This window comes from Salvia miltiorrhiza, chromosome 8 (assembly GCF_028751815.1).
Source record: "Salvia miltiorrhiza cultivar Shanhuang (shh) chromosome 8, IMPLAD_Smil_shh, whole genome shotgun sequence".
Lineage (NCBI taxonomy): Eukaryota > Viridiplantae > Streptophyta > Magnoliopsida > Lamiales > Lamiaceae > Salvia > Salvia miltiorrhiza.
This window is the reverse complement of record NC_080394.1, coordinates 17,376,116-17,385,764: the sequence shown is the minus strand read 5'-3', so window position 1 is coordinate 17,385,764 and position 9,649 is coordinate 17,376,116. Positions and strand designations below refer to the sequence as shown.

The following is a 9,649-nucleotide window of genomic DNA, read 5'->3' as shown; positions in this document are numbered from 1 at the left end:
TGTGTTAAATGTATTAGGGTTTTCTTGAGGTGGAATCCAAAAAGCAATTTGTTTTGTGTGTTTTTTTAGTGTTTTTAAATTTTGTATTAATTTGGAATTTTGTTTTATATGTGTGCAAATATGTCAAATAAAATAATGAAATAAAATTCTACATCAATATTCGTGCTCCACCTGTGCAGTCACGCACGTCTCATGTGCAAAATAGCTCGTTGGGACCTAAATGTGGCTCACAAGCGCCGAAATTAAAATTAAATGGCCCAAATTTGCAAGTTCGAAAAAAAAGTGGTCTAATTTTGCAAAACGTCCTAATTTAGTGGGCTACAATTTTTTTTGTAACTCGTGACACTTATTATTGAAAATATAAAAATAAATAAAAAGTAATTATTAAAGTAATTAAATAGCTTATTATAGGAGAATTTTTAAAACAATAAGGAATAAAAAGTTCACAATATTTTGCATATGAGAGAAAATTATTATAATTGCATATAGTAGTACTTCTTCCATCTCCCAAATAATTTTTTAGGAAGAAGTGACACATGTTTAAGACAAAGTTGTTGAGTGTACTGAGAAGTGGTGAAAAAACGTTATAAATTAATATTGAAAGTTGTGTTTTCTCAAAAAAGAAAAAAGAATATTGAAATAATGAAAATATGTTATAATTAGTATTAGAAGTTGTGTAAAGGGAAAAAAATAAGAATAAATTAGGTATTATTAGTGGTGAGATGTAATAAAGTAATTAATATGTATAAACATAGAAAAATGAATTTGAAAAATGAAGATAAAAAATTATTTAGGGGAAGTGAGATGTAATAAAGTACTCCATCCGTCCAAAATGAAATGTTCTGTTTTCCTTTTTGGGTTGTCCCAAACGAAATGTCATGTTTCCTTTTTTGGCAATGCACTCTCTCTCTATACTTCATATTTAAATAATTTCCACTAACCCACTTTATCTACTTTATACACATTTCTTAATTTTCGTGCCGAAAAGAAATACTAGGACATTTCGTTTGGGACGAAGGGAGTAATTAGTAGTAATATGTATAAACATAGAAGAATGTTGAATGGTCGTAATTTTTTGTATTAGAGTGAAATCGATCGAGATAATAACAAACATGAAAATTTCAAAAGTTTTTTGAGATACTTCCATCTGTAATTTTATGACTTATCCAAACGCCGCCGCCGCCGCGGCGGACCAAGCAAAAGGCCTATGAAGAAAGGGGCGAGAAAAAAAATGTGTTAATAGGCAAAAGTGCCCCATTCCTTATTCATATTTTGAAAAATGCCCACCCTTATCATGCAAAGCTACCCATGCCCTAAATTACTAATTAACCCTTAAGTGGGTCAACATCAAATGTAATGATTTCGGTTCTCTTACACAATCTTACACATTTTTGAGTTTCAATGCATTTCTTTACAATAATGACCGAAATGATTTCAATCTGTGCATGCAATGATTTTGTAAGTCACTGTATATATATATAGTGTTCATATCTTTAAATTGTAAATATATCGACCGGACACTAATTAACACTTAAACAATATATTAAATTAAATTCAGCAAAATAGTAAAAATTAATATAAAGATATAAATAGATAGAATACAAACTTTTATGTCGATATATCATCGATCCGGCCGGTAAAATGGCCAGAGAAATGTATCCGACCGGGTACATTTCAATTTACAAATGAGCCGGCCGGATACATTTTTCCTTGACAATTACCGGCCGGATCGATGATATTTAGGCATAAAATATTCTATTTTATTCAATTTCATAAAAAAAAAAATCAAGACGCTAATAATATATATCCATGCGTATCTATCTTAAATTTTTTATTTTTTTCCCTTTAATATCTTAATTTCAATACATATATTCTTTGAAATTATTTGTATATATATATATATTTATATATATATATTGTGTTATTCTTGAATGTTGATATATAGTACTATATAACACTATATATATCGTGTAAATCAATTGATATCTTTAAATTTAAAATATACTCAATATCCGTCCCAAATAAATGCATGCTTGTTACCCAAAAAAATCATGCATGTTACCGATACATAAAGGTAAAAATATCTTTCTTCAAAATTTGATTCCCTTTTGATAGACATAAAGCCGATACAATCGGCTTCTTCACTTTTACCTACTTACTTTAAAATACTAGGGTTTTTTACTCCACCACACACCTCTATCGGCTTCTTCACTTTTACCCACCGAGAGAGAGAGTTCAAAAGATTGAAGCACAGAGAGTTCAAAAGATTGAAGCACACTCGGACTCATCCATGGCATCTTCTTCACAGGTATTTATTTTTAATTTTCATGAAATTGAATAGAATAATGTATGCTAAAACACGATCGGTCCGGCCGGTGAAGTGGCCGGATAAATCGATCCGGCCGAGAACATTATTTAAATGAAACATACGGCCGGATCGATTTATCCGGCCACTTCACCAGCCGGACCGATCGTGTTTTAGCATAAATTATTCCATTTTAATTAGTTGTATGTTTATATTAATCAGTTAGTAATTTACTGAATTTAATTTAATTATATTTGGTTAAGTAATTAGTATTGCGAGTTTTGCTGGGTATTACTGAATTTGTTTCAATCTGAAATATTTGTTTAAGTAATTATAATTGCATTGTGTATGTGGGCTTTGTGCGATTTGATAAATTAAAGTATTTTATGCCGATAGAACAACTACCCGGCCGGCACTATGCCCGGAATAATGAGTCCGGCCGGGACAGTTTCAATCTGAAATGTACCCGGCCGGATTCATTTTACCGGACACTTCGCCGGCCGGATAGTTGTTATTTAGGTATAAAATACTTTTTTCCATGTATCTGTATGTTTACGTTAATTATTACTATTTTACTGAATTTAATTTAATTATAATTGTTGAATTATTAATTAATGAAACTGTTATTTTTTGGTATTAATTAAATTGCCGTTTTTTAATATTTTACTGAATTTAATTAAATTGCTTGGTATTAATTGCAGTTTAATATTTTACTGAATTTTTACTGAATTTAATATTAAATTGCTGAATTACTAATTTTACTGAATTTAATATTAAATTGCTGAATTTTACTGAATTTAATTGCAGTTTAATATTACTGAATTTACTGAATTACTATTTTAATATTTTACTGAATTTGACTATTTTTCTCGAATTTTAGTATTTTACTGAATTATTGAATTTTAATATTTTGCGGAATTTAATTGCAGTTTAATATTACTGAATTTTACTGAATTTAGTATTAAATTGCAGTTTAATTAAATTGGTTGGTATTGATTAAATTGTAGTTATTTAATTATGCCTATTTGTATTATTTTTTAATTTTTTTACTGAATTTAATATGGTATTCATTTTGTAAATGAATAGGCGAATGTCCCATATCTTCGTCGCGACACTATAGACCAGACGGAGGTTGCTATCAGCACCTACTATAGGGATTCACATTTTCCGGAGCTGGTTGAAACTTTAAATGTGGTCGGCGAACAGTGCAATTCAGATTTATTGGGAAGATTTAGAGCATCATGTTTTGGGCATTTCACTGATTGGAGGCCCGGCGCGAAGAGCAATAAAGCATTACACCAGATTGTATCGAGGCAGATTGTGTCAGAAGAAAATGAGATGTGCTTCTTTCTGTGCGGAGCACGAGTCAGATTTTCCCCTGCGGACTACGCATTAGTGACTGGGCTCAATTTCGGGGGATCGAGGTTCGATGCGACATTACAGCACGACTGCAGTCGCGTGGAGGCATACCGACGATTCTGCGGTGCGCGAAGCATGACCATACAGTCGCTCATCAAACGCGTGTGCGATTTGGATCGTCGAGTGGATGATGAGGATGGGAGCCTGTACCTTCGTGCTGTCCTCGTGTGTGTGGCTCACACCCTTGTTCTTGGGTTGGATGCGCGGGTACAGCCGTGGCTTTGGGTGTTGGTGGATGATCTGGCTGCATTTGATAGATTCCCCTGGGGCGCGTATTCGTATAAGATGTTATGCCATTATACGAGAGAGACAGGAAAGGGCGAGAAGTATCACTTCTACGGTCCTTCGTGGGCTTTATATGTCTGGGCATTGGAGCGCGTCCCGGGCTTCGGACACATGGTCGCAGCATCTAGCGGTGATCCGACAGCGCACCCTCGGTGTTTGAGATGGACTTTCAGGGGTAAGCCGAAGCTTCACGGTCTGCGCGATCTATTCGAGGGACAGGTAATCAGTTATTTAAGATTATCCTCCACACCGTTACTGGTTTTACTTATGTTCTAATATATTATCTTTGTTGCTTTCTAGGGTGGTGTCATGCCCCTGGACCCCGATGATGACGATCTGTCGAGTCACTACTTCATATCAGCGCTGACACCGGGCGAACTCTCGGTGAGCTTCAGGCCCCCCGACAACCCATTAGCTCGGGGTGTCCAATTTCCACAGGGCACCGGAGCCCGTGTTGTGGAGGAGCGCGGGGACGAGGAGGATGTACCTAGACAGCCTCGTACGACTCGCAGTCACAGTGTCCGGGGCCCTGTGAGGGATGCTCGACAGCACGAGCCGGCTCGTCATTCAGTAGATCCGGGCTCGCGCCCTGTGAGGGATGCTCGACCCCACGAGCCGGCTCGTCATTCAGTAGATCCGGGCAAGCGCCCAGCGCCGCATACTTCTTCATCATCGAGCGGATCTCGGACTGTATCCAGTCCCAGCGAGGGTGAGGTGGATCGTAAGTGGGTGAAGAAGACGATCCGTCAGGAGATTAAGAAGGCCTTCGGCAAATTCGTGGAGAAACTGAAGAGCAAGGGTAAAAAGGATAGGTGCAAGAAGAGCAAACATTTCCGAGTGCCCGACTCCCCTGATGATGATGACCAGCGACGGTCCCCTGATCCTCCACAGCCACGGTCTCCTCCACAGCGACGGTCTCCTCCACCCAGTGCTTTAGGGCCCGACGCTTCAGGGCCAAGCATTTCACGTTCCTGCGACGACGACCCCCGCGGTGAGGAACCACGCCATCCAGAGACCCAGGATTACGACGAGCAGTGGCGGGCCATGAATCAGTCTGTTCAGGGCGACTACACACCGGCGGAGCAAACTTTTGACTGGTCGACCCAAGTCTACCCTCATTGGTCTTCCCCATTCCTGAAGCCGCAGTATAGAACAGAGACCCCGATATTCTTTGCTGAACCGCTCACTTCTATTGCACCACATGAGTGGGGACAGTCCAGTTCGGCAGGACAGGCTCAGACGGAGGAGCCTGAGCCACAGGCAGAGCAGCCACAGGTACTGCTGCTGCAGCACCTAGAGCCTGAGCCACAGGCAGAGCAGCCGCCAGCAGAGCCCCCGCGTCGCAGTCAGAGGGTGAGGCGTCCGTCTAACTATCAGCGATCGCCTTGGGTTAATAGCCAAATGCCACGTCCAGTGACACAAGTCTGCAGTGACCATTATGAGAAGTGGATGGCTAGGTGTCGAGAGGGTAGGGGTCGTGAGATTTATGTCAAGGCAAGTGGTGGTTTGCGGGAGTACGACGACTTCGCGCGGATGGATAATGTCAGCCAGGAATTCACAACTGGGGTAAATAATCTATTGATTTTAACATTGTTAAATTACTTTCTACTAACTTATTGATTTTAACTTTGTTGCAGGATATTGACTTGTATTTCTTAAGCTTGAGAAATAGACTTCGAGCTTCAGCAGATTTACTGGATGACGTAGATATGAATAACACAATCATATTAGACACGGATTGGTTTGTAAGTAAACTTTCATTATTTGTATGTTTTCATTGGTGCGAATATAAATTATTAATTACTTCTATTGATCTGTAGATATACCTCCAGGGCGAGTGGGACGCTCTATTGGAGAAGTGGGCAGCCAGTGAGTTTACTCCAGAGGAGTATCATATATTGACGCATGGAGCAATAGCTGATGGTTGGCAGCCCCGGATAGACTGGCTCTGCCAAATACGTGGAAAAGCCGTTAAGGGCCAAGAACTTCCTCCTGGTCATATAGGATGGATGGATGCCACACAGGTAATCAGTTAAACAATTATTTGTCATTAGTCATTTGTGCTTTATATGTTGTTTCTTATCAATTCATTGTGGTTTGTCATAGGTTCTCATGCCAGTCATAATTGGCCACCATTTTGTCCTATGTCGGATCCGGTTAGGAGAATTGGTTTGCGAGGTCTATGACCCAGTATTCCACAAGCTATCACCTCGACAGCAGGATGGTCGAGTTGGTGAACTACTGCCTTTACTGAGATTGTTGCCAATTGTCCTTCAGTTGGCGAGGTGGCTAGACGACACATCCATTGATTCGACAGTGGCAAAGGAGAAGTACCCACTTATGACGGCGGTGTTTGCTCCAGCGGAGGTTCAGTTTCACCAGCAGGACTCTGTCAGCTGCGGGCCTTTCGTCTGCATGTATGCAGAACGACTGATATCTGGCTCTCCATCCATTGAGTGGGGTAACCACAACGTGGCGGCATACAGGGCCAAGATTGCTAGATCTATATTTTCGTTGTGTGAAACTAGGACACATCGTATCACTAGACTTGGTTTTGCATAGTTTTGTATATTGTTACATTAATGTGTGCTTCTATTTGGTTATTCAACGAGCATTATTTCCTGTAAATCATTCCAGCTTATCGAATATTAAGATAATTCAATCAATATCATTAACTGTTACAGCACACAAATGGATCCCACTACTCCCTGGGCTCAGTCGCCCTGCCAGCGCACGTTCTCTTGCTGTGTCCTTCTTCATGGCAGATGCTGCACTTCTTTGGTTTACGACGCCTGATACTAGAAGACTCATCGGCTTGTGTGCTGGTGCCTTCACCACCGCCTCGATGTCTACCTTCTTTTGGGCGCCCCGCTTGACCTTTTACAATCAGAGGTAATACAACCTGCTCAGCGATGTGCTCGGGAACCAACCACTGGCGTCTCGGCGGGAGATTATTAACTTCGCGAGAGTAAGTATCGATAAGAAAGTCATTCGTGTAGTACGAGTCTACATACTCCGCGATCGTATCACCGGCTTCACTATAAAAACAAACAAACTCCGATAGTAATCAATATAACGAACATTAGAACATATTTACATTTCAATGAACCCGACAGTAATCATTTCATGATCGTACCTTATTGCAGCGATTGAATGAGAACAGGGCAGTTGGTCTAGCTGAAATACTCGACATTCGCATTTTTTCTTCTCTAGATCCACCTTGAAGCTTCTGTCAGCAGTTTGCACCTTATACTTCATGCCACTCAACCTTTGTGCAGTGTATCGACGACTTTTTTGGACTTCAATAGCTACCCTTTTACCAGCCTCAACAGTCAAGCCTTGCTCGATTTGTTGTGCAGCCCTTAGTCGCTCGCTGAACCATTTCTCAATAACAATTCTGATTGCCTCTAACATCGAGCATATAGGAAGTCTTCTTGCCCACAACAATCTGGAATTAAAAGCTTCAGCAGCATTTGATGTCATAAAACTGTAGCGTCGCACAGGCATAGGACACATCGAACGAGCCCACTTCTCCGGCCCAATCCCCATTAGTTTATCGTACGCGGCTCTCTTCATAACCTTCAGGGCGTTCATAGCCCTATTGAAGTCGGACTTCTCGTACGCAAATGCAGCTTGTCGATACACCTCGACCACTGCCTTACCGTAATGCTTCAGGTTATTTTGCAAATGGTAGTAGCATAGGCCGTGGGTTGCATTTGGTAACTCATTCCTGATAGCATTGGCAATGGAGATATGCTGATCAGAGACAATCAAAAGTGGATCGGCTTGGCCATAAACACGTCGAATGCGTGACATGAAATAACTCCACGATTCATCGTTTTCTTTCGGGCCAACACCATACGCGAGTGGGAACAAACTCTCGTTGCCGTCCTTCGTCACTGCAACAAACAAAATACCCCTATTCTTGCCCTTCAAGTGTGTGCCATCGACGACAATCACTGGCCGTAAGCTGAACATGAAAGGGGTAGCCGAAGCTGCAAGAGCAACAAATAAGTGTTTGAATCGGCCATCATCGTCAACTTCCCACTCCACCCTCGAACCGGGATTGGATTGTCTCAACATGTATAAGTACTTGGGCAGCATCTCGAAGGACTGATCATGTCGACCATAAACCATCTCAGTGGCTCGATTACGGGCTCGCAATGCAACATCGTACTTGATCTGTACGCCAAACTCACGTCGCAGCTCCAGCTGGATGGCCTTCGGCTTCAAGATCTCGCAATCGTCGTGTATCTTCTGTGCTAAATATGCTGCGACGACTTTTGCGGGGGCCTTTATTCGCGCTACGCGCCCTAGCTCACCGTCGTATGAGTGCTCATTGGTGAACTTATACACTCCCCAAATGACTCCATCTTGTGACGATGCATGGAGCTTGAAGGGGCACGTATCTGAATGCTTGCATTTGACGTAGACTCGTCTGCTGTCTGATTTGCTGACAGAAAATTCCTTGCCCTGCTTCATGTTCCACAGACCGATTGCAACGATCAGATCATCTTTGCTATTGAAATACATATTCTTTGACAACTCCCGAGGCAATAGCTGATAATCTTCAATATCCACAACTGCCGCTGCGGCGTCCAACGGGATAACCGGAACTAACCAATTAGTTAGTTCATCTGCTCCAGGAACCTGTTCGTCATCATCCTCGTCGATCTGCAAATTCTGCCAACCTGCATATTCAATCCCCGCCCTTCTCACGTTCTCTGGCTCCGACAAGTCTTCAGAGGCGCTTGTATCAGTCTCGGCTTCAGACGATGGAACATAATCTTCATCTACATTACCAGCATCCTCCACGAACTGAGGCTCGTACGTATATTGATCATCAGCTGGACCCCAACAACGATCAGTTATTAGGCGATCGTACTGGTACGGATTTGGCTCATCCCATGAAGGCCAACCCGTTGACTGATCATTACCCCAAGTGACCGACGGTTCAACACTTTGTTGCGCCGGTGAATCTCCGGCTGATAGGTCTAAATAAGCATATCTTTGGATTGCTTCCAATCCGTCCCCACCTTCGAATGTTGCACTGGATTCACCTCCATACCCGGAAGATTGAGGGAGATCGAACGAAGGAACATACACTCCTCCACTGTAATCGTCTTCAACAACATAAATCTCAGGAAAATGTGGCTGCGACGCCAGCAACTGAAGCAAATCATTGTCATCGGCAAGAATATTTTTACTATATACCCTGCCATTTAATCTCTTCGTCAAATAATACAAGCTGTAATTAGTGCTCAATGAATTCTCCATCATCAGGTAATTTATCATGTACACCGTACTGGCCATTGTGTCTCCGAAAATATGCAAATTCTTAGAAGAGCCGCCGATGTACTCATAACCATTGAAGGCACCTCCATAATTAACCACAAAGTATCTCCCATATTCATTCATCTACAGAAAAAATAATAAATAAATAAATATATGATGTAAATGGAATACAATGTTAAAATACAACATATAACATGTTAATACACTCGAAAAACATCTATCCGCCCGGGGAAGTAGCCGAGGAAATGTGTCCGGCCGTGTATTACATGATATACAATTACACACGGCCGGACACATTTTCAAGGACACTTGTCCGGGCGGATACATAATTTTCGAACATAATAA

At 41.3% G+C, this 9,649-nt stretch overlaps 2 protein-coding genes across 2 annotated transcripts; one reads left to right on the top strand and one right to left on the bottom strand.

Moving 5' to 3' along the window:
- The first annotated feature begins 3,310 nt into the window (after positions 1 to 3,310).
- Positions 3,311 to 6,637, top strand: LOC130998140 (uncharacterized). The gene is made up of 5 exons (XM_057923573.1): positions 3,311 to 4,228; positions 4,310 to 5,575; positions 5,647 to 5,754; positions 5,830 to 6,033; positions 6,116 to 6,637. Exons 1-5 carry the CDS (start codon positions 3,644 to 3,646, stop codon positions 6,569 to 6,571), a joined length of 2,619 nt encoding a protein of 872 aa, XP_057779556.1. The 5' UTR covers positions 3,311 to 3,643; the 3' UTR covers positions 6,572 to 6,637.
- A 58-nt stretch (positions 6,638 to 6,695) lies between these two features.
- On the bottom strand, positions 6,696 to 9,144 carry LOC130998139 (uncharacterized). Its single transcript, XM_057923572.1, has 4 exons — positions 9,078 to 9,144; positions 8,660 to 8,994; positions 7,146 to 8,482; positions 6,696 to 7,047 (listed from the first exon to the last, which is right to left on the bottom strand). Exons 1-4 carry the CDS (start codon positions 9,142 to 9,144, stop codon positions 6,711 to 6,713), a joined length of 2,076 nt encoding a protein of 691 aa, XP_057779555.1. The 3' UTR covers positions 6,696 to 6,710.
- Between the last annotated feature and the right edge of the window lie 505 nt (positions 9,145 to 9,649).

Coding starts and splice junctions, on each gene's coding strand:
- LOC130998140 (XM_057923573.1), top strand. CDS start 3,644: ATGTGCTTCTTTCTGTGCGGAGCACGAGTCAGATTTTCCCCTGCGGAC. Junction 4,229..4,309: donor GCGATCTATTCGAGGGACAG/GTAATCAGTTAT, acceptor GTTGCTTTCTAG/GGTGGTGTCATGCCCCTGGA. Junction 5,576..5,646: donor GCCAGGAATTCACAACTGGG/GTAAATAATCTA, acceptor ACTTTGTTGCAG/GATATTGACTTGTATTTCTT.
- LOC130998139 (XM_057923572.1), bottom strand. CDS start 9,144: ATGTTGTTGAAGACGATTACAGTGGAGGAGTGTATGTTCCTTCGTTCG. Junction 8,995..9,077: donor GATCTCCCTCAATCTTCCGG/GTATGGAGGTGA, acceptor TAGACCTATCAG/CCGGAGATTCACCGGCGCAA. Junction 7,048..7,145: donor CATTCAATCGCTGCAATAAG/GTACGATCATGA, acceptor TTGTTTTTATAG/TGAAGCCGGTGATACGATCG.